Below are 25,039 nucleotides of genomic sequence, written 5' to 3'. Positions count from 1 at the left end.
TTTACATCTGTTGCTACTCTGCATCACAGCTAAGTAGATTCTTCCAATCCTGTTCACGAGGTACCCCACATGGCCTGCTCTCCCTCTTATTTTTCTATGATCCCCAGTTGAATGTTTTATCTCTGTCTCCTCTACACACTTCCCAGTGGCCATCCCAGCCATTGACCCTGAAGATCTGACAGAGGGCAAAGTCCAAGGTGTCTTAACACCTCCAGATTCAGCCAAAGGGTTGGGGTATACACGAGTCATCAAATAAAAACTGGAAATATCTCCCACTGAATATGTGGTCCACATATGCATGTCTTGTCCATGATGTCTCTCCAGTACTAGGAACAGCCTTAGAACACAGTGTACACCTACTAGGTGTTTTTGCATGAATGAGCCCTTTGATACAGCAATTTCACTTCTAGCAATGTGTGCCAACAAAACACACATGTGCACAAGGTTATGTGCACAAGACTGATGGAGCAAACAATTGAGAAAAACTTGTTTATTAACTGTCAGCAAACTATGCAGCATATGAATAATGGGGGTTGGCAGCATGGAGCACCTGCTGAACATGGAATGGAACAAGGGAGAAATCCCCAGGACATACTGTTACTGGGGAATAGTAAGTGGGACAAGCTCATGGTGGTAGCCTGTGTGTTTTTTCAAAACGTAGAGGAAAAAGTTTGACTCAAACCCCCAGAACTTCCCTCAGGAGTCACATCTGGAGAGGGGAGGGGAGAGCTCTTCTGTGCAGAGATACCTTACAACACTTGTTTCCTGAGGTTAAGTGCATGGACACACAGACAAATATTATGCCTTCATTATATGTGCTAACGAGATGCTAACTTTTAGTGGAATGTTAGGCACCTAGTCAGAACCATCGTGCTTAACTTTTCACTGTTGTCAACTCTTTCTTTCACTTGCTGTCCACCTTATGGCCAAGAGTTCACGGCCTGGCCCATGTCCATGAAAGGCCACTAGGTTCTGCTTTTTATCATGGGTACTTGTCATATCCCTGAGGTAAAGGCAAGGAGAGAGGAGAATAAATGGCAGTGAGCTCCCATAGCCAGATCCATCAATACTCAGGCCCTCATGCTGACCTGCAGGGCCCTGATTCTGCTCAACCTCACGATCTGGACGCACTTCCCACTGCTTCTCAAGGCAAAACTTCTGCTCATGTCAGAGACTCCTTCACCTGTCCTATGAGTTCCTAGGCTAGGAGAACGTGTAGCCTATACATCGGGAGCTGACCAGGTTTTGGAGCCCAGGGTACCCTTGGTGGGGAAGATCCCTAGATATACAGAAGATGGAGTAGAAAGAGTCTGGAAAGCCTCATCATTTAGTATCCATGTGGCACCCCAGAGTCTCTGAGAAAGGAATGGTTTAGGGAAACTGAAATTTGGATACTGGTACCATTAAGAACAGTGTGTTTTGCAGGGATGTGGCTTGGACTGAAGTGTCACAGAGTTATTCATCTTCCTCGGGGTCACTGATCTCTTCATACACAACTGTGTTCTTTCTTTCCCGCAGCCTGTGGGCCCAGACATTAGTCTTCACTGCCCTGGATCCTGTGGTGGCAAAGAGTTGGTCAATGGGGAGTTGTGGAGTGTTGGGCTCTGTTTATCAGATGAGCTGCCTCCTTTATGCCAAGTGCCCTGGGGCCTTCCACATCTGCTTAGAGAGGCTGAAATATGCCTTGCACAAGTACACTCCAAATGCCACCTAAGAGTTTTAGTTTTGTCTCCTACCACTGTCAGGATTAGATTCCACACTTCTTTACTTACCAGAACATTCATTAAAACATTCTTTCAGCATATATTTTTAAGGTCATATTGTGTGTCAGCTGAGGGCTGGGGATACAACTCTGAGTATGGTATTTTCCCAGGTTATTGTGGTTAGAATTTTTTGAGCACCTTTCATGTCATTAACCTTTTCCATTTAGCACCTTCAAACAATTTATGAACTATGATTCTTTATTTCCATTTTATGGACTAGGAATCTGGAGCTCAGAGAATTCAGAAGGCTTGCCCATGAATACATGGCTTTTATATCAATGACGACTTAATCTGTGACTCTGGAAGTCATGTATTAATGGCTCAGCTGGTGCTGAACGACATCCTCAGTCCAGCCTGGACCCAGTCATGTCCAGGATCCATCTCCCACTCTAGGAGGGCCAGAAGAGTTCTTCCCAAATGATTTCCCCTTACCTGCTGACTTCTCCATCTGCTGACAAGAGGCATTTGCTTTTCCTGGCGAACACAACCGTTTCTGAGGTAGCTCTGGGCCAGGTGATTCTAGTAGTGGTTTCAAATCATGTTCTTCGCTTGCTAGCTTCTTAGGCATCTCCTTTTCATGTAAAAGTCACATAGAAACGTTATCAATGCCATTGATCTACTGCTTTAGGGCTTACAAAGTGTCTTTACGTGCAGTACATTAATCAATATTTTCCACAACTCTGGGAGATCACTACATGACTCGAACATGAATTGTGAAGAACCTGGGAGGTCAGAAGAAAATGGTACGGCCTAAGTGAAGGGTGTTTGCAAGACCAGAATGCTTGTCTTCACAGTTTCTGGTTCGACACTCTCATACACAGCAGAAGTCTCCATGTAAGCGAGAGTGTGGCACATGGAAGATTTGGAAAAGAATAGCATTCTAGAGAGAGAGAGAGGGTCAAGATTGCGACTAGGTAAAAGCAGGGTTCACCTCCTCTAGGACCAAATTAAAACTACAACCATATTATAAAAGAACGTGGAGACTGATGTTCATAGCAGCATTATTCACAGTGGCCAGGACATGGAAGCAACTGAAGTGTCCTACGATAGATGATTGGCTAAAGAAGCCGTGGTACATATATACAATGGAATACTACTCAGCTATAAGAAGAGATGAAATCCTACCATTTGCCACAACCTGGATGGACCTCAAGATAATCGTGCTAAGCGAAATAAAGACAGAAAAAGCTGAAAAATCATATGATATCACTTGTATGTGGGATATAAACCTAAAAGCAACAAATGAGCAGGAAAAACAAATAGAGACTCATGGACACGAACCAGAGGGTAGGAGGTGGGGGAGGAGGGGGTAGGTAGACAGTTACAGGGGGTCAAACATAGGGGGGCAGGGGGAGGGTGAAGTGGGTAAATGGGATCAAATATATGATAGCCAAAGGAAACTGGACTCTGGGTGGTAAATATACAATAGAATACACAGACGTCAAATTGTAATGTACAACTGCAATTATATAATTGTATTAACCAATGTTATCCCAATAAACTTAATTTTAAAAAAAACATGGAGAATCACCTGAAGTCAAGTTGATCATAACACATATATCTGATAACATAAAGAAGGAGCTACATCAAAGCTGGTAGGAGGGGCTAAGTCAGAATTCAGGCTGGACCCGCACCTGTGGGTGGTGGTGGAGCACCGAGAGTGAGGCCATGGCTGCAGTGGGCCCCCTCAAAGAAGAGAGGGGTCCTCACACCATACAGGGGCTCCCCAGCCCAGGATAAAGAAGTCTCCAAAAATTCTGACTATAAAAATCAGAGGGGATTCTGTCCGGCCAGGTGAAATGGAAGGACACTGAAATCTCAGATATCCCTTTAAAGGGCTCATGCAGACTCCCACCTATAGACACACACACCCTGGGCGCCAGCAGAGAGACAGAGGCTCTAGCAGGAGTCATACGGGAAAAGACTGCATTGAGTAGCACAGGAACGCGGGCCGGACAGACAGCCGCCATTGTGCCTTAGTCAGGGCCCACCTACGGGCAGTCTATATATGAGCAGTGGTGTGACTGTACTGAACCGTCTACCTGCACAGGCAATTCTGAAGCTGTGCTGGCCTGGGAAAATCAGCCCATCCTACCCAACCCACAGATTGCTCAGGGCAGCTTGTGGCTGGGTGGCTGCCCCTGCTTTGCCCTTTTCTAGGGCTGAACATTTGGCGCAGACAACAGACCTCAGCCAGTACTGTGAGTGCATTTCAGGGACAGTTTCGGGCAGACCACTACTGCCAAGATGAGCTTGGGAGGATCACGGGATCTGTGGGCCAGTCCCAGACAGTAGCTGGTCTTGCCGTGATCTGTGACTTGTGGGAATGCGTGGGTGGACATGGAAGCTGCAGCAAGACTGAGGCTGTATTGGCCTGATGGCCCTTGTCTCCCCGAGACTCCACCCCACCCAACCCACAAATTGCCCACTGTAGCACATTGACAGGCAACCATCCCTGCCCTGCCCCTTTCCACGGCTACACATTCTGCACAGGCGAAAGAATTTTGCTAGCACAGTGCATGCATTTCTGGGAAATCAGTTGCATGCAGACCACTGCTGCCTGCAAGAGCTGCAATATCGCTTAGGGGGATAATAGGGGTCTGTGGGACCGCCCCAGATGGCAGCTAGTCTTACTATGACCCGTGACTCCTGTGGGAACACATGAACACAAAAGTTGCAACAAAACTGAGGCTGTATCGGCCTGAGGGCCCTTGTCTCCCTGAGATCTTGCCCCATCCAATCCACAAAGTGCCTGTGGCCCATTGACAGGCAGCTGCCCCTGCCCTGCCCCTAGCCGGAGTTACACATTCTGCTCAGGCAACAGACTTCAGTACTGCAGTGCTCAAATTTCGGGGAAAACAGCAGAGAGATCACTGCTGCCAGCACAAGATACAATATCGCTTGAGCAGACCGCAGAGGTTTGTGGGCCTATCCCAGATGGCAGTAGGTCTCACAGTGATCTGTGACACTTGTGGGACCCTGATGTCCCAGATTTGGCAGCAAATCTGGTGCTGTATAGGCCTGATGGCCCCATACCTCACTGAGGCGTCACCCCAACAAACCCACAAGTTACTTGTGGAAAGCCTGTTCCCAGGCAACTCAGTCCCATTCTGTTCTTTCCTTGGGACATGAATTCAGCAGCAAACAATAGCACTGTGTGGCCCACACAAAGCCTGTGCATGTGAGAGAAACTTTCGGTGTCGGGCCACAAACCAGTGCCCATGAGGTTCAGTAATTCTTAAACAGACCTTGGCGTTTATCGGCTCGAGGTGGGCAGTGGCTGACCTTGCTGTGATCTGAGACTTAGAGGGTGCCATGGAGACAGTGCTGGCATATAAAATGACACTGCAGTGGCAAGAGGGAAATCTCCTCAATATATCAAGGTGACTCCCAGGGTCCCTGTACCACCTAATGCACAAATCACCCAGAGGCTCTTCCAGTTGCGGAGTCTTAAGGGCAAATGACAGGCGTCCTCATGCCTGGAGGCACACTGGTTCTTCTGCTGAACTACCTTAGGCCAGGGATGGGGTATAACAGGACTGCTGCCAACAGCATTGTCTCATTCACTTACCTTTAGATCCAGCATAGGCAGCAACCATTTGTGAATTTCTTTGAAGCTCTCATCAGGTAGCCAGAAACAATCAAAGGCAGTGGCTGACATTGGCCTACTGGAGAGCCCCTCCCAAGGGGCCACAGAACTAACACACTTGGAGACTAGCACTAGACCACAACAGAGCAATTCTGATGAGCCCCATAAGCGGTATACACAAAAGTGGTCTCAACAAGTACACAGCCTACTAGGGCTAATCCTACTCAGTGGGGTCAGCCTGCACATAGCATCTCATATTTTGTGGGCATAGAGAATTCCTACAGTTAGTCAGTCCAAGTGTTAATCCCATCCACTGAGGTACTAATACCAATAAAGGCTTGGTGACAGCAGAAGATCGCAAACAACCTACAGAAAGAACACGTCCAGAGCCCCAAGCACACGGAATCAAGGAGAGTGCACCACTGGGCCACACAGGATGCCTTCCACATAAGGCCATATGGCCAAGGCTGACAAATGAAACAAATCTTGCTAACACATAGAAATGAACACAGAGAGGCCAATAAGATGAGAAAACAAAGAAACAAGCCACAAATGAAGGAACGGGATAAAACTCCAGAAAATAAGCTAAATGAAATGGAGACAAGCAATCTACCAGAGACAGATTTCAAAATAATGGTTATAGGGATGTTCAACAAACTTAGGAGAAGAATGGATGAGCTCAATGAGAGCCTGAACAGAAATAGTAAGCATAAAAAATCACACAAAAACCATAAAAAAGAACCAGACAAATGAAGAATATAATAGCTGAATGAAGAATACACTAGAAGGATTCAACAGTAGACTGGATGAAGCAGAAGGTCAAATTAGCAAACTGGAAGACAAGGTAGCAGAAGATACCCAATTGGAACAGCAAAAGAAAAAATAAGAATAAAAAACTGAGGATAGTTTAAGAGACCTCTAGGACAACGTGAAGTGTAACAATATCTGCAGGTAGGAGTACCAGAATAAGAAGAGAGAGGAGGAGCAAAGGGTTAAGAATTTATTAGAAGGAATAATGACAGAAAACTTCCTTAACCTGGCAAAGGAATTAGACATACAAGTCCAGGAAGCACAAAGAGTCCCAAACAAGAGGTATTCAAATATCCAGACCCACACTAAGACACACCATAATGAAAATGCTAAAGGTCAAAGACAAAGAGAGAATCTTAAAAATAGCAAGAGAAAGGCAGTTAGTTATTTACAAGGGTACTCACATAAGAATGTCTGATGATTTTAAACAGAAACTTTGCAGGCCAGAAAGGACTGGCAAGAAATATTCAAAGCTATGAAAAACAAGATTTTACAACCTCAAATAATCTGCCTAGCAAGGCTTTCAATTAAAATGACAGGTGAGATAAAGAGCTTCCCAGACAGGAAAAAGCTTAAGGAACTCATCACAAACAAGCCAGTATTACAAGAAGTGTTAAAGGGCCTTCTATAAAAAAATGTGGGAAAAACAAATAAATGCAGTTAATAAAATGGCAATATTATGTGCCTATCAATAATCACTTTAAATGTAAACGGATTAAATGCTCCAATCAAAAGACATAGGGTAACCAAATGGATAAGAAAACAAGATCCATGCATATGCTGTTTACGAGAGACCCACTTCAGATCAAAGAACACTCAGACTGAAAGTAAAGGGATGGAAAAGGATATTTCACACAAACAGAAATGAAAAAAAAAAAGCCAGGGTAGCAATACTTATATCAGATAAAACAGACTTTAAAACAAAGGCTATAATAAGAGATGAAAACGGGAATTACATAATAATAAAGGGATCAAAAATCAAGAGGACATAACCCTAGTAAACATATATGCACCCAACATAGGTGCACCTACATACACAAAGCAATTATTGAGTGACAAAAAAGGAGAGATCGATAGTAACACAATCATAATAGGAGAATTTAACACCCCATTGACACCAATGGATAGATCTTCCAGGCAAAGAATCAACAAGGAAACAATGGGCCTAAAAGATACACTTGAACAGGTGGACTTAATAAATATTGTCAGAGCATTATCCCCCAAAGCTGCAAAATATACATTCTTCTCAAGTGTACATGGAACATTTTCAAAGATAGACCACATGTTAGGACACAAATCAAGTCTCGATAAATTTAAGAAGACTGAAATCATATCAACCATCTTCTCTGATCACAGTGGTATGAAACTAGATATCAAATACAAGAAAAAAATGAGAAAATGTACAAACACATGGAGGCTGCATAACATGCCACTAAACAATGAATGGATTATTAATGCAATCAAGAAAGAAATCAAAAGATACCTATACCAGAAGATACTAAATGAAAATGAAAACACAATGACTCAACATTTATGGGACATGGCAAAAGCAGGCCTAAGAATGAAATTCATAGCAATACAGACCTACCTCAAAAAACAAGAAAAAGCTCAAATGAAAAATCTAATCTTACAACTAAAAGAACTAGAAAAAGAACAGCAAACAAAGCCCAAAGTGAATAGAAGGAAAGAAATAATAAAGATCAGAGAGGAAATAAACAAAATAGAGTCTGGAAAAGTAATGCAAAAGATTAATGAAACCAAGAACCAAGAGCTGGTTCTTTGAAAGAATAAACAAAATTAACAAACCCTTAGCCAGACTCTTCAAGGAAAACAGAGAGAGAACTTAAATAAATAAAATCAGAAATGAAAGAGGAGAAATAACCACGGATTCCACAGAAATACAATGTATTATAAAAAAAAATACTACAAGCAATCATATGCCAACATGTTGGATGATTGGGAAGAAGTGGACAAATTCCTAGAAACATACAATCTCCCAAGACCGAATCAAGAAAACAAAATCTGAACCAGCTTATTACCACCAATGAAATAGAATCAGTAATCAAAAACCTCCCCAAAACAAAAGTCCTGGACCAGATGACTTTATAGGCGAATTTTACCAAATACTCAAAGAAGAATTATCACCTATTCTCAAACTATTCCAAAAAATTCAAGAAGAGGGAAGGCACGCTAATTCCTTTTATGAGGCCACTATTACCTGGATTCCAAAACCAGGCAAAGACATTACAAAAAAAGAAAACTATAGGCCAATATCTCTTATGAACGCTGGTGCAAAAATCCTCCACAAAATATTAGCAATCTGGACTATGGCCAACCCACCCTGAACAAGCCCGAACCCGTCTTGGCTTGGAAAATAAGCAGGGCTGGGCCTGGTTAGTACTTTGATGGGAGACCACCTACGAAGATCAGGTGCTATAGGAATAAAAAAAGTGATTGTAAACTGACAAGGTCCTTGCAATCTGTGAAGTCAACCAAGGGTTTCCTTGCCTAAAAAATAAAAAATTATAAAAAAAATTAGTAATCTGAATTCAGTAATACATTAAAAATATCATACCCAATGATCAAGTTAGATTTATTCCTGGAATGCAATGTTGGTTCAATATCCACAAATCGATTAACGTGATACACCACATTAACAAATCAAAGGATAAAAACCATATGATCATAGATGAGGAAAAAGCATTTGACAAAATCCAGCATCCATTTATGATAAAAACTCTCATCAAAGTGGAAATAGAGGGAATATACCTCAACATAATAAAGGGCATATATGACAAATCTACAGTTAACATACTCAATGAGGAAAGGCTAAAAGTATTTTCCTTAAGATCAGGAACAAGACACAGATGCCCACTTTCACCACTCCTCTCCAACATTGTACTGGAAATCTTAGCCATAGCAATAAGACAAGAAAGAGAAGTAGAAGGCATTTGAATTGGAAAGGAAGTAAAACTCTCGTCATTTGCTGATGACGTGATACTGTATAGAGAGAACCCTAAAGATTCCATCAAAAAACTGTTAAAACTGATCAATGAAATCAGTAAAGTAGCAGGTTACAAAATAAATATTCAGAAGTCAGTGGAATTGTTATTCACCAATAATGAACTTTCAGAAAGAGAAATTAAGGGAACAATCCCATTTATGATTGCGTCAAAAACTATAAAATATCTGGGAATCAAATTAACCAAGGAGGTAAAAGACCTGTTTTCAGAAAATTATAAGTCATTGAAAAAGAAATTGAAGAAGATACAAATAAATGGAAGCATATACCCTGTTCATGGGTAGAAAGAATCAACATTGTTAAAATGGCCATACTACCCAAAGCAATCTATAAATTCAATGCAATCCCTAACAAAATACCAAACGCATTTTTCAGGGAGCTAGAACAAATAATCCTAAAATTTATATGGAACCACAAAAGACCCCGAATAGTCATGGCAATCTTAAGAAAGAACAAAGTTGGAGGTATCATACTACCTGATATGAAACTGTACTACAAGGCTACAGTAATCAAAACAGCATGGCACTGGCATAAAAACAGATACATTGATCGATGGAATAGAATAGAGAGCTCAGAAATAAATTTATGCCTATACATTCACTTAATATAAGACAAAGGAGTCAAGAATATACAATGGGGTAAAGACAGTCTCTTCAATAAATGATGTCGGGGAGAAATTGGACATGCAAAAAAAAAAGAAAAAGCTAGACCACCTTCTAACACCAAAAACAAGAAAAGACTGAAATGGTTAAAGACTTAAGTGTAAGAATAAAACCATAAAACTTCTAGAAGAAAACATAGGCAGTAAACTCTCTGATATTACTAATATGAATTTCTTTTTGGATACATCTCCTTGGGCAAGAGAAACAAAAGAAAAAATAAACAAACGAGACTACATTAAATTAAAAAGTTTTTGTACAGCAAAGAAAACCATCAACAAAACAAAAAGACAACTGATTGATTTGGAGAAGATAGTAGCTAATCATACATCCAATAAGGAGTTAATATCCACAATATATAAAGAACTTATACAACTCAACAGCAAAAAAACAATCCAAGTAAAACAGGGTAGGAGACCTGAACAGATACTTCTCCAAAGAGGAAATACACATGGCTAACAGACATATGAAAAGATGCTCAAGGTTGCTAATAATCAGAGAATTCTAAAAGCAGCAAGATAAAGGCAGCTAGTTACTAAAAGGGTACTCCCATAACAATGTCAGCAGACGCCTCAAGAGGAATTTTGCAGGGGAGAAGGAATTGACAGAAAATATTCAATGTGGTGAAAATTAAGAACCTACAACCAAGACTACTCCACCCCGCAAGGCTACCCGTTAAAATTGAAGGTGAAATAAAGTGTTTCCCAGATAGGAAAAAACTGAAGAAATTCATCACACACACACACAAAAAGTATTACAAGAAATGTCAAAGGGACTTTTTTTTAAAAAAGGGGAATAAACAAACAAATATGAATAATAAAATGGTATTAATATGTACCTATCAATAATCGCTTTAAATGTGAATGGATTAAGTGCTCCAATCAAAAGACATAGGGTAGAAGAATGGATAAGAAAATGAAGCCCATGTATATGATGTCTATAACAGACCCACTTCAGATCAAATGACACACAAAGACTGAAAGTAAAGAGATAGAAAAAGATATTTCATGCAAATGAAAAAAAAATCTGGGGTAGCAATGCTTATATCAGACAAAATAGACTTTAAAACAAAGCCTATAATAAGAGACAAAGAAGGGCATTACATAATGATAAAGGGATCAATACACCAAGAAGACATAGTGCTAGTAAATTTATATGCACCCAATATATGAGCACCTACATATATAAGGCAATTATTGACTGACATAAAAGGAGAGATCAACAGTAATACACTCAATGTAGGAGACTCAAAAACCCCATTGATACCAATGGGCAGATCTTCCAGGCAAAAAATCAATAAGGAATCAGTAGGCTTAACTGATACACTAGACCAGATAGATTTAATGGGTATTTTCAGAGAATTTCACCCCAAAGCAGCAAGATATACAATTTTCTTAAGTGCGCATGGAACATTTTTCAGGATAGACCACATGTTAGACCACAAAATAGTATCAATAAATTTAAGAAGATTGAAATCATGTCAACCATCTTCTCTGATCACAATGGTATGAAACCAGAAATCAACTATAAGAAAAAAAATGGATAGTACACTCACACACGAAGGATAAATAATATGCTACTCAACAGTGAATTGGTCAACAATGAGATTAAGGAAGGAATCAAAAGATACCTAGAGACAAATGAAAAGGAAAATATGACTCAAAATCTGTGGAACACAGCGAAGCAGACCTAAGAGGGAGATTCAGGACAATACAGGCCTACCTCAAGAAACAAGAAAAAGCCCAAATAAACAATCTTGCCTTACATTTAAAAGGACTAGAAAAAGAACAGCAAACAAAGCCCAAAGTGAATAGAAGGAAAGAAATAATAAAGATCAGAGAAGAAGTAAATGAAATAGAGTCTAGAAAAACAGTACAAAAGATTTATGAAATCAAGAGCTGGTTCTTTGAAAGGATAAACAAAATTGATAAACAAATAATAATGAAGGTACCAATGTCACCATAAAAAAATAAACATATAAAAAATAGTTGGAAAAAAAGAAGTTATGGTCCATAAATATAATGGAATATTACTCAGCCATAAAAAATGAAATTCTAACATTTGCAATGGTATGGATAGACCTAGAGGGTATAATGCTGAGTCAAATATGTCAGACAGAGAAAGATAAATACCATTTGATTTCACTTATATGCGGACTCTAAGGGAAAAATGTCAAAGTAATTGAAAAGAGACTCAGAAATATAGAGGACAACCTGGTGAGAGCCAGAGGGGAGGGGGTTGTCGGGCTGGAAGAAAGTGATAAAGGGTTAAAGAAGTACAAATTAGTAATTGATAGATGATCACAGGGATGGGGAGCACGGCACAGGGAATAGAGTCAGCTGTAAGGTAATGGCTAGGCGTAGAGTCAGAGGACAGTAAGAGCAATCAGGGGGATAGTTTCATAAATTATATAAATGTCTAGCCAATGTGCTATATACTTAAAACTCATAATAAAATAAAATAAAATAAAACGCTAAAAGAAAGGAAATAAACTATGTTGAATCAAAAAAAAGAAATAGCATTTTAAGATCTGTGACATCTGTGAAAGCAAGGAGGGCTTTCTATGAAATGTAAGTAATCTCATATAAGCGAATAAACAGCTTCTGGGAGAGAACCTATAAAAGTGCATAGAGAGGATGAAACACTGCTGGGAAATGGTGTGGGGGACATGAATGTGGGGAAAGGAGAGGAAAGGATGGTGCACAGAAATCTATGGAGACAGTAAAGAAAGGAGTGCGCCTTGCGACATACTGTCCTACCCTGGAAAAATCATTTGTGTGAAAATGAGGGGGTTCCCACATCAGTTCTGCTTGTGTCAGGGTGTGATATGGCCAGCATACTTCAGTTGCCTTTCATTTGGCTCCCTCATTCAGGGAACAGTGGACAACAGGTGAACCCAACGCTCTGAGCTTGTAAACACTTGCAATGTGGTAATAACAAAGAGGAATACTTTCTCTTATGACTCTTTTGAGTTCTCTCCTCAACTGTCCCCACCGTGGCAACCTAACTCCCAGATCCCTTTCCCCTCTCGACTGGTTTAATCTGTAATTGTGGAATCACTTATTCAATACACATTCTGGCTGACCTGATTCTTCAGAGATGTCTGAGGTGCAGGTAAGGCCTGAAGGAGCTCCCATTAGCGAGAGACCCAGGGTCTAAGCCATTCTAGAGCAACGTGAGAGTGTTTCTGTGACAGAGGAGAGGAGACCGGTACTTCCTGTTGTCATAATGAGAATCTAAAGGGAAGCAGAAGCAGCAGCTTTGGGGGAAAATCCTACGGAGTCAACCTGAACTTCATAAACATGAAATATCCATAAGCTTGGAAATGTTTTGGAGCTTTGGATTAGACTACCGTCACTGCCACCATGGTCTCAGGAAAATTAATGACTCTGTAAACATAACATCATGGTTATTATTATATATTATTTTTAAAAATATTCTCACCATTATTTGTATATAACAGTAACAACTTCATCAAGGTTTTCTTACGGATTAAATAAATTATTGCATGTGAAATGCTTAAGGAATATATGACATAACTATGAACACATAAGTAGTATCAGGTATCACAGATGCTAATTATTAAGCTACTGATGCTCAATCTGGCTTTGTGATAGACAAGGAAAGAGAGGCATGGAGGACCAGGCCAGTTTCGAAGTTCTCCCATTCTTACCAAATTCACATCAGTGGAGGAAGAAAGGCCCTGTGGTCTTTCAGATTTGGGAGATACTCACCTTCAGGTGTTGCAGGTCGGAAGTTTCCTGTGGACACCCATCTAAAAGAAAGTGATACAGCAGAAGTGTTCTTTTTGCTGAATAATCCCAAACTCCAGAGATTATCCTGGAATATCAGGGAATTCTGCAGCAGATGGTATGAATCCATTCAGTGTCAAGGGCTTATTTTGAGCCTGGCTATGGAATTATTTAAAAATGACTTATTTATGGCATTTACTGATAGTGTAAATTCATCACTTTCCTTCTGATAATTTACAAAATGTGAGCTAAATCGCATCAAATGCCTCATCCTGTTACATTACACGCTTCCTACTTTTTACCCAAAGAATGAAATGGGTTGTTTAGGAATTTGAACTGTATCCACATAAAGGTGTGTGACAACTAAAAATCACTATAGACTTAAAACGGGTGAATTTTATACCATGTCAATAACACCTCAACGAAGCTGTTAAGTGTGTGTTACACAAGGAATGATTTAGTCAGCGATTCTGGAAGGTTTGCAGTCTAAACACATTCCCCAATGTCAAAAACCTTGTCTATAGGCAAGCTCTGGATTCTGAGACCTCTGACAGTAATTTTGGGAGCTTGTGGAATCTGGCCTGTTGAATTGGGGAGTCACAGGTCTGTTGGAGACAGCAGGAACATTCTGACCTGGTCTTACGACTGTGCTGTCAGAGCAGAGGACCACTGAACACATCCCATCCCTTTTTTGGCGAGTAAACACACTGCTCGCAGGCACAAAGATTTCTAAAATCTGTTGCTTTTTTCACCCCATGTTGCATCTGCTCACTGACAATTGAAAAAACTCAGTGTGTTTGTGCGTGTGTGGGATTTCTCTCTGAAACCCTCTCCCAAGGTCAACCCATAGAATGAGATTCATTTACGAGTGAGAGTACGATTCTGTTTGGTAAAGCACAGGAAAACAACTGAATGTCATCACATAATGCCTTAATCGCTTTGTCTCATAAGATGTTTACCCTAAGGTACCTATTCACTATTCTAAATTTGGCTCTGGTTGTTTTGGGAAGATTTGCACTTGAATCAAAGTTTTCTTAATTCTCCTGTGATTCATTAATGATGTTCAGCAGGAAAAATAACTCCTTTCAATAAAGAGTGACTCAAACTGCAGAAAATTATGGAGAATAATATTAGACACCTGTGCCCATCTACCACTGGCTCTAGTCAGACTGAACACAATCTGACAACTGTTCAGATCCCTCTGAGATCCTTATTTGAATATAACAAAACATTCTAACCAAGTCACAATTGAAGGCATCTGCGCAGCCCTCACGGATGCCTGCCCTCCCTCCTTTTTCTCTCCTGAATCTGATGAGTTGTATTCTCATTCAGGTTTTTATACATCTGCCAATAACTTATCCATAAAATATATATGTTCCTGTTTTGCGTGATTTAGGATTTTATACGAATGGCCTCTGACTGTACTAAACCTTCTGCATGCAGCCGTGATCCCTTTAGGAGAGAAACTCCTGAGAATCTTTCCTGAGCGGCTGGACCCTGAAACAGTCGCGCTTCAGGGGACAATTTCCAGGCCCTTCCTGTCACTCACCCTGATTCCCGGGGTTCTGATCTTCATTCTCAGGAGATTTTGTGGTCTGTTTGTTAGGATTCATGAAAGCTGGGAGGGTGGCATTGAGACCTAAAAGAAGCAAAATATTTGTTCTTTAAGAGACAGCATGAGAAGTGGGTGGGATGCTGGAAAGCAGCAGGGACAGTAAAGCTCGTCAGCTGGCTGTTAGATCTGAACAAGGGCCGGAAGGAGAGAAACTAGTGGGATCCAAGTCTGAGCACCTCTGTGGCCACTCCCGCCCCTAACGCCTGCACAGGAGCAGAAGGTGGGAAGCTTCCCTGGGACTTATCCCCATGCAAAAGGAAATAAGGGGACACTTGCTGCAGCCTAATCAGAAGCCATGGCCTATAGAGGGAAAGAGGGATGGCTATGTGTTCCCAGGCCTGTGTGGACCCAGAACTTGTTGTTACCTAGACTAGTCATGGTGTCGTAGTTTCTCTTCATGTACACATAGGCGTATTTCTGTGAGTTTCCCAGCTTTGCCCATTCTTCCTTAGAGAAGTATTTGCAAATATCCTTGAAGGCCTAGAAAACAAAGAAAAATGAATCCAGGCAGCAACTCAGGTAACCATATCTGACCTTCAGCTGAGACTCTTCCTCCGCCACAGTACCTTTGTTGGATCTGTAAACTTCAGATAATAACTCCTCCTGGTTGATGTCATGGCTATCTAGGAGAACTTGTGGTATCCTGGCCATGCCTGGCCATTTCCAACTCGAACAAGTTCGTTCTTGACTGCCTCCCCATCTCTTCTCAGGATCTCCAGCTAACATCAGTTTTCTTATAGTTTACCAACTAATCAATGTTCTTCCTTATATCTGTAGCTACGTAGGAATGACTAGACCATATAATACTGCCCATTATGTTACAATTGGGGCTCAGCTTTTGGATAAGAATCCACTGAGCCAGTGCCAACATCAATAAACATTGCTTCGTGCTTATAGCCTTGGTGTCCCATCTCTCTGTTCAAGAATCCTGCAACATTTTGTGGGGCTTGTCCGGGATCCAGAGATGGCGGTTTTTTGCCTCCCTTGTCTTTGGGGTCTGGCCCTCAGGATGCTGGGAGAAGTGCATTTCACCTGGTGCGCCAGTGGACCTATTGTCTGTAGGGAAAGACGACTCTTCCAGAACCGAGTGGCAGCTCCGAGAACACAACGGAACCCAGAGAGGTGCAGTAACCAGCCCTGGAGCACCGCCCGACTGAATGGTAAGGACCCGGGTCCCAGGAATAGCCTGTGCATTAGAGGACGGAAGGGGAGTCTGATCAACTCTCAAGGTCACCCGAGTACTCTACATTTGTTAGAGGAAACCGTGACCTCTCAGGTATATAGGGAGGAGGGCGGAGTGTTTGTGGTGTGTGATTGCGTGTGACTGAGATGTGACCTGACAATGAAGCAAGAGTTGAGCCCCTATCTGTGGTTCCATGAGGAACCTCATACAGCTTAGGGTGGTGTCACTGGATCTCTGTGAGGAGTCTACTCCAGTGATCTGTGTTAGGGGTTTACACTGACCGACCAATTGCTAAGAGGCGCCTGACAGATCCCTGAGAGGGGAGTGGCCGGAGAGGCTGAGGGGAATCTCTGAGTGCATGTGTGTCACTGACCACAGGTGGAAGGATGGGTGGACAACAGAGTAAACAGACACTTTTAGGTTGTATGCTTAAGAATTTCAAAAAGGGTTATTCAAAAGATTATGGAGTTAAACTCACCCCACAGAAACTCTTCACCCTTTGTGAGATCAACTGGCCCTCTTTTGGCATTGGGTGGCCAGCAGGGGGAGCTTCGATAAGGAAATCATTACGAAGTTCTCTCAAGTCATAACCAGTCAACCTGGCCACTCAGATCAATTCCCTTATATGGGTTCCTGGGGGGCGATAGTTTGCAGCTGAACCCCTTGGTTGAGAGTCTGCGTAGAGGAAAGCTGTAGGTTTTCCTAGCTCAAGCCTTGGTGCCCTCCCAAGTTCAGTTGAAGGAAAAGAAGCCTGTGTTGCCAGCACTAGGCCATACCGGGCTCCATTCTGCTAGGCTCCCAGGAGCTTATGGTCCAAATGATAGTCGAGGGCCGACCTATTGACTTTATGAGTGACTCTGGTGCTGAACACTCAGTTGTAACTCGGCCTGTGGGCCCCTTTTCTCAAATACAAGCTACCATTATGGGAGCAGCCTTGCTGGTGCAACCTAGGAGGATGAGAAGTCATCCACGAATTTCTATATCTGCCAGACTGCCCTGTAGCACTGATGAGACAAGACCTTTTAAGAAAACGAAAGGCTCAGATTACCTTTGACGCATATGGCCAAGCAGTCCTAACTTTGAGGAGGACAGAAGCAAAGATCATGTCGCTCATGGTTCCCCAAGGAGAAGAATGGTGCCTCTATAGTCTCATAGAAGAGTCCCAATGGGGACTTGAGCTGCCCTTCAAGGTGCCCAGAGTGTGGGCTGAAGACAACTCTCCAGGGCTGGCCCAACACATTCCTCCAGTGGTAATTGAGTTAAAACCAGAAGCTGAGCCAACCCGCCAAAAATAGCATATCATCCCCCATAAGGCACAAGTGGGGATCTAAAAACATTTAGAGAGATTTCTGAAGTATGGAATTCTTTGTCCCTGCCAATCATCCTGGAATACACCTCTCCTGCCGGTTCAGAAGCCACAAACCAATGAATACTGGCCAGTCCAAGATTTACAAGCAGTCAATCAGGCAACTGTCACCCTGCACCCTGTCATCGCTAACCCATATACCCTCCTGGGCCTCATCCCTGCTGAGGCAGCCTATTTCACCTGTCTGGACCTCAAGGATGCCTTCTTCTCCATTCACTTGGCTCCTCAGAGCAACAAATTTTTGCCTTCTAATGGGAAAGCCCTGAAAGAGGAGACAAGGGCCAGTTGACATGGACACGGCTGCCTCAGGGGTTCAAGAATTCCCCGACCATCTTTTGGACAGCTCTAGCCTCTGATTTAAAGGCTTTCCTGGCAAACCTAAACAGATGTACATTACTCCAGTATGTGGATGACCTCCTCTTAGCAGGAAAAACCTATGAGGAATGCATGGAAGGAACGCATCTACTCTTCAAACTCCTCTGGGAAGCAGGTTACGAGGTTTCTAAAAGAAAGGCTCAAATATGCCAAGAAAGCGTCAAATACCTCGGCTTCTACCTGTTGCAGGGAAAATGCCAACTCAGCCCAGCAAGGAAATAAACGGTCGGCTCGATTCCTGTCCCTACCTCCTGGCGACAAATCTGCAAATTCCTCGGAGCAGCTGCCTTCTGCAGAATCTGGACACTTAATTTCTCCATCTTGGCCAAACCTCTTATGAAGCCACAAAGTGAGGAGAATGGGAGCCCCTGCTCTGGGAATCTACACAACAGAAGGCCTTTGAGGAAATCAAATGGGCACTCACTAACGCCCCTGGACTAGGACTCTCAGACTTAATCAAATCTTTCTTTCTGTACCTTCATGAGCGCATGGGTGTCGCAGTAGGGGTCTTAACCCAACTGCTAGGCTCTTGGCACCATCCCATGGCTTATCTCTCCAAACAGCTTGACTCTGTCGCCCAGAGCTGGCCACCCTGCTTGTGAGGACTCGCAGCCATGGCCCTCCTTGGGTCAGTTGCCGACAAACTGACTATGGGGCAACAACTGACAGTTTGAGTACCACATTCAATAATAACATTACTGGAATATAAGGGACAATATTGGCTAAGTAATGTCCGGATGGTCAGATACCAAGGAATGCTGTGTGAGAATCCACGCATCCACCTAGAGGTAGTACGGACCTTGACCCCAGCCACCTTGCTATCTGTGGGACCCGGCCAGCCAGACCACAATTGCATTAAAGTCATGGATGAAGTGTTTTCCAGCCAACCCAACTGGACATACCAGTTCCTCAAGGATCTTGATATGGAATTTTACACTGATGGTAGCAGCTTTGTGAGAGGAGGAGAACACCTTGTAGGATATGCTGTGGTGACCCTACATTCCACCATGGAGGCAAAACTTTTGCCAGGGGAACCTCAGTACAAAAGGCAGAGCTCATCGCCTTGACCCACGCCCCTCAGCTGGCAGGAGGAGTGTGTGCTAACATATTCCCTGAATCTAAGTATGCCTTCACCACCCTCCATGTACATGGAGCCCTGTACAAAGCAAAGGGTCCAATCAGTTCTGGGGGAAAAGACATAAAATATGGAAAGAAAATTCTAGAACTCTTAGATACTGTGTAGGCCCCCAATAAAGCAGCAGTCATGCACTGCAGAGGACATCAAAAAGGGGACACCAAATGGCCCAGGACAATTGCAGGGCAGGCCACGTTGCCAAACTGGCAGCAGCCAAGGGGATGGCCAACCATATGGCTCTAACTGCTTCCCTGTTTCCAAGTCCTTTAAACGAATGGGACCTCAAGTACTGTCCTCAAGAAAAAGCCTGGTTTAAACTCTAGAGGGGAGCCTCCTCCCCAGTGGATGGTGGAAGTTCAAGGATGGGAGAATTGCAGTACTTGGAACCCTAACCCCGGTCTTTGTCAAGCAATTTCACCAAAGGACTCATCTTGATGGCACTACCCTAGAAACTACTCTGGGTTGGTACTTCTATGTCCCCCGGCTCTCTAGCATCTCCCGAGCAGTGTGTAAATAGTGCAAAGTCTATGCCTACAACAATCCCAGGCAAGGGCTGTGTGCCCTAGTGGGGGTCCAAAGTGTCAGCGGCACCTCCTTTGAGGAAACTCGAAGTAGACTTCACTGAAATGCCTTGATCACGGGGCCTCAAGTATCTCTTGGTCTTTGTATGCACCTATTCTGGTTGAGTAGAGGCTTACCCCACCCAGACTGAGAAGGCCTGAGAAGTAGCCAGACTGCTCCTCTGAGAAATTGTTCCATGATTTGGCCTACCAATTACCACTGGCTCAGATAATAGGCAGCCTTTGTAGCAGAAATAGTGCAGCTACTAGCCAAGAATTTAAATATTAAATGGAAATTGCATACTGCCTATCGACCACAGAGTTCAGGAGAGATGGAACACAAATAATACCCTTAAGACTCAGTTGGGAAAACTATGTCAGGAGACACATCTACATTGGGACAAAGTCCTCCCCACAGCACTATTAAGAATCAGGTCAGCCCCAACCTAGAAGACTGGGTTCTCCCCTTTCGAGATCCTGTACGGACTGCCACCACCACTCATCAAAGGACTATGAGGAGACCTCAAGGAAATAGGCGAATTGACTCTGAAACTACAGCTTCAGGCCCTAGGGACCACCTTCCAGACTCTCAACCAATGGGTTAGGGAAAGGCTCCCTGTCAGTTTAACCACTGAAGGCTCTGGGTAAAGGAATGGAACATTCAGCTCCTAAAATCCCTGTGGAGAGGCCCCTTTACTGTTAGTTTGTCTAACCCCACTGCAGTTAAAGTTGCTGAAATAGCTCTCTGGATACATCACAGTAGACTTAAACCCACAGCTGCAGAGTGGGAATGTGTTCTGGACTATTCTGAGCCCATCAAGGCAACCCTCTGGAAGAAAATACCGGCTGTGCCGACAGACCAAGGGTAAGACATCAGCCTTGCTTTGGTCATACCGGAAGCTGACCAATCTACGCACGGCAGAAGCCTGAGGACAATGTCTCATCAGGATGGGACCCCTAAAGACTCTTTTCCTTCTCCTTCTACTCCGCCACATGTGTGGTGCCAGTCTCCCCACTTCTTCTTCCCCTTGTATCCATTGCGTGCAAAGGTATAGGATAGGTTCCGACACCACCACCAGCTTCACTTCCGTAACTGGCCTACCTGAAGGGTGTGCCCTAAACGCCACAATCTGCACTCATTGGGGATTCCAATACTGGATGGGGTACATAAAGGTTAAATCTGAGAGTGGCCAATCCTACCAAGAGCCTGAAAAATTAGAGGAAACTTGGGCATGTTAGCGATGGACCTCAAGTAGGAGAAAGTTCCATAACCATGCAGAGGGCCCATCAGTCGGAGACATTGTCCAATGGCTGTGTAATTCAACCACGCCTAAGCCTACACTGTTTCCTAGACCCCAAAGCCCACAAATGTATGATAAGCTAAAGGCTGCCTTGGGCCAAAACCTAAACTTTCCAACCCTAGGGAAGAACCAATTTGTTTATCTTGCTGAGAAGACAGCCCATGAACTTGGCATTACTAAATGCTGGGTTTGTGGAGGAGCACTCATGAGTGAATATTGGCCTTGGAAGGGAACTAGTCTAGATGCCTTTTACCTCCTCCAGTGGAACCACACGGTGGCTCGCCGCGAAGAGGGTCAACCTCAGAGGTAGGTCCTCTCCTCCGAAGTGGTAGGGGAAGAATGTCTTGGTCAGATGTGTCCAGGATACACTCAGTGGGTTGGAGAAACTCCACGTAAAAGAATGCTATTTTTAAATCACAGAGACCTAAACTGGTGGCCCAAGGCTCATTCCTGGTATTGGGCCAATAATACTGCAGCAAAAGTCCTCCTGCTATGGAGGTACCAGCCTCTAAACCAAAAATTAGAAGGAGATGATGCTCTCTGACCCAGTCCTGGGTCTCAGTATCAAAGTGGGGAATGTGGCAGCCTGACCCTGCCTGGCCATTTCCTGCTCCAACAAGTTCATTCCTGACTGTCCCCCAATCTCAAGGACTCTCCAGCTAACATCAGTTTTCTCATTGTTTGCCAATGAATCAATGATCTTCCTTATATCTGTAGCTGTGTAGGAATTACAAGACTGTATAAAACTACGCATTATATTACAATAGGAGCTCAGCTTTTGGATAAGAATCTGCTGAGCCAGTGCCAGCATCAATAAACGCTGCCTCCTGTTTAGAGCCTCAGTGACCATCTCTCCATTCGAGAATCCCACAACAAACAAGGGTAACATTTCTTAGCCAATCCCCTGGCATGCACTGATGCTTACCGATGGTGGCAGGCTCTCTTCTTTCCTTCCTGAATAAACTGAGAGTCATTAGATAAGGTACACAGTCACAGACATTGTTTTCTCCAGGGATGAGAGGTAAGTTCTGAGTGAATATGGGAAGCTCCTGAGGCTCTGCATCTCCCTGGCACCTTGCTTCTTGTCGCAGTGCCTCTGACTTTACCTCTTCAGAAATATAGTCACCCTACGCTGTCCCTTGGGCCACAACTCTTCCCCTCCAGATGACCTCACCTTACATTTCTCCTCCGATTTCGGGGAATCCTTCCCGGAGATTTTTGCAAAGGAGCTGCCTCTGTTCATGGCGGTGGGATCAGTCTGAACTGGATGGGACACAGCCTGAGTCTTTCCAGTCTTAAGACCTAGGATCCTGCGGGTAGGGTGGAGAGAAAGCACTGAGGGAAGGTCTCACTCAGACTGTCACCTGAAAGGAAGGTTCTGCTTTTCTCCATCCTTGGCTTATCCCTCCCTGAGGAAGAACAGGGTGGGGAGTGAGTGGAGGAGGGAAACAGAGGGGTGGTCAGATGAGAACAGGGGCCAGAGGTCTCTGGGAGAAGAACTGATTAGGAGGGCAGCTTTTCTGTGGGCATGATCATAGAAGCCTTGAGTCTTTGAGGGGGGTTGGCTGCTGTTGTTAGTAGTTAAGCCTGGGGTTTGCCTTATCCTGAAGGAAACATATAAAAACCCTTGCTGGGAATGCAGTCACAAGCAGGCGTAGTTCTCCTGATGGGGTGGGGGGTGTTTTTACTCAAGAAGCGGGGTGGGAGGAAAGGCCCAGAGATCCTATGTTTTGGGTTTTCAGGAAGAGGGATGTGGGGTTTTTCTCTGTTGAAAAGAAATGAGGATCGCTATTATGAGTGGATTTAGAGGCTAGTTCTTGGTTATTTGATAATTATTAAAGAGAGTTGGAATCTCTGAGAATACAGGTGCAGCCACCACTCCCACTGAGAATGTGGGGAGTTTTAACGCAGCAATGTGCTGCTCCCCAAACTGGGGGCAGAGGGTGTCTCTCAGGGAGAGTATGTTTCAGGGTTTGTGAGGCCACAAAGACTGGTGCTTTATCCCAGAGGAGGCAATAAAGGAGTCCATCAGGCGCAGGCTATTATTTCTGGTTGAGGAAATCTCGGGGCGTCTGGTAGAACTGAGGGTTTCTCAGGCTGAGGGGGGTTTGTCTCCCTGAGGAAGAGCAGTTAGGCAGTCTTACAAACTGGCAATAGTTTTAGTTTTAACTCTGCCCGAAAGGGATCACCGCGGAAGGCTTTCCATCGTCCCTGAAGCCTACGGTTCTCGAGGATTATCAGGAGGCACAGCGAAGACCCAACCGCTTGAGCAATCTGCAGAGGCCCCCAGCTTTTCCACCTGCTCCCACCCCCACCGCCCCTTTACCTGTCCAGGGTAACCGTGAGAGAGAACCTACCTCAGAAATGAAGCGGTTGTGAACTTCGGTCGATCCATGCGGAGAAGAAAACCCGCGGTTCAGTTACCCGAGGACCTTTGACCAGTCGGAAGAGTTACTGAGCTTGATGGGGCCAACGGAAGTCAGAGGAGAGCAGAGGGGGGCTGGTAGGGTCTACCGTCCAGGCTCCAGAGCCAGGAACGTCTTCTTAAAGTGGGTGGAGACAACGATTTGGCCGCATGAAGCAAGGTTTCCCTCCGCCAGAATTGACCACTCCCATTTCCGTGGTCTCATCAGCAGGCATGCTCCATGTTCCGTTTCACTCGGCTTACTTCTTCCTTTCCGTCTGCTGTGCGCTCATCTAGTTTGAATAAGTGGACTATATGTGGGGCACCATCATGTATCCTTCCGATCCATCCCCTCCTTATGCAGTTATGAGGTCTCTCCTAGGACCTCCTGGGACCTCTCTTGTAAATTAAAAATTTTAAACTCTGTGTGTGTGTGTGTGTGTGTGTGTGTGCGCGCGCGCACGCGTGCGTGCGTGTGTGTGTGTTTTAATTTCTTTGCCATCCCTTATTCTTAGGCTGTATTTAGGATGTCTGGGATAAATTGACTTTTATCCCAGAAAGCATACTGCAGGTAAATGGGCTGTGGCGATCGCATCATTATGAGCATGATTGTGATGCTACAAATGGTAAGAAATATTTATTTTAATCTGTTTTGAAAACTAAGGTTATATAACATTGAAAATGTTTGAAATGGCTTACTTCTATTGGTGCACAGTGGGAAATGTTGAGCAGATATGGTTGTTTCTTTTGACCTTGTTTCTTCAAATACCAGAGCACAGTTTCCTGTCTTCCATTTTAGGGATCCATTCTGTCTTCAACACACTACCTAATTGGAAAGTTAGCAGTGATTTATTATTCAAGGAAAGAATGCTTTTTAAAAATTATTGCATGTTTAGTACATCTAGTAAATCTTCAAAATACCAAATGCAAGCCAATGCCAAAATGCATAACATTATGCAAGGGCAATAGTTGGTTGGTGTGTGCTTAGAAAATCTATCAGTTATTCACTTAATAGTGATTTTAACTGCTATTAGCTGTAAGTCATTTATCAGCTTTTCGATATTGCATGTTTGTTTTCTAGGGATTTTCACACAGCCTCAGTAGCATCCAGATTTTGGACGATGCCATCTCAGATAAAAAGACAGTGTTCTTGAAATATCACGAATTTCCTTTAGACTTCTAAAAAAATTTTTTTTCAATTAGAGTTTACATTCATTATTATATTAGTTTCTGGTGTACAGCATAGTGCTTAGACATTTACATAATTTATGAAATGATGCCCCCTATTAGTCTAGTACCCACCCGCCTGGCATTATGGATAGTTATTAAAATATTTCTGACTATATTCCCCATGCTGTACTTCACATCCCCATAAGTATTTTGTAACTATCCACTTCAACTTATTATTTCCTTCACCTTTTCCACTCACCCACTCAACCTCCCACCCATCACCAATATGTTCGTTGGATCTATGAGTCTATTTTTATTTTGTTTGTTCATTTATT

General features: G+C 43.4%; 1 protein-coding gene and 1 pseudogene across 1 annotated transcript; one reads left to right on the top strand and one right to left on the bottom strand.

Annotated features, from left to right (window-relative positions):
* Window positions 1-1,308: 1,308 nt before the first annotated feature.
* Window positions 1,309-23,625, bottom strand: LOC118607816 (putative protein SSX6). The gene is made up of 7 exons (XM_036227054.1): window positions 23,488-23,625; window positions 22,305-22,440; window positions 15,576-15,690; window positions 15,145-15,234; window positions 13,578-13,618; window positions 2,196-2,334; window positions 1,309-1,556 (listed from the first exon to the last, which is right to left on the bottom strand). The coding sequence occupies exons 1-7, from the start codon at window positions 23,523-23,525 to the stop codon at window positions 1,456-1,458; spliced, it is 660 nt and encodes a 219-aa protein (XP_036082947.1). The 5' UTR covers window positions 23,526-23,625; the 3' UTR covers window positions 1,309-1,455.
* Window positions 8,486-8,604, top strand: LOC118608005 (annotated as a pseudogene).
* Window positions 23,626-25,039: the final 1,414 nt, after the last annotated feature.

Source organism: Rousettus aegyptiacus, unplaced genomic scaffold (genome assembly GCF_014176215.1).
Source record: "Rousettus aegyptiacus isolate mRouAeg1 unplaced genomic scaffold, mRouAeg1.p scaffold_m13_p_9, whole genome shotgun sequence".
Classification (NCBI taxonomy): domain Eukaryota; kingdom Metazoa; phylum Chordata; class Mammalia; order Chiroptera; family Pteropodidae; genus Rousettus; species Rousettus aegyptiacus.
Note: the sequence above shows the minus strand (reverse complement) of the source record. Positions and strands in the feature narration are given on the sequence as shown.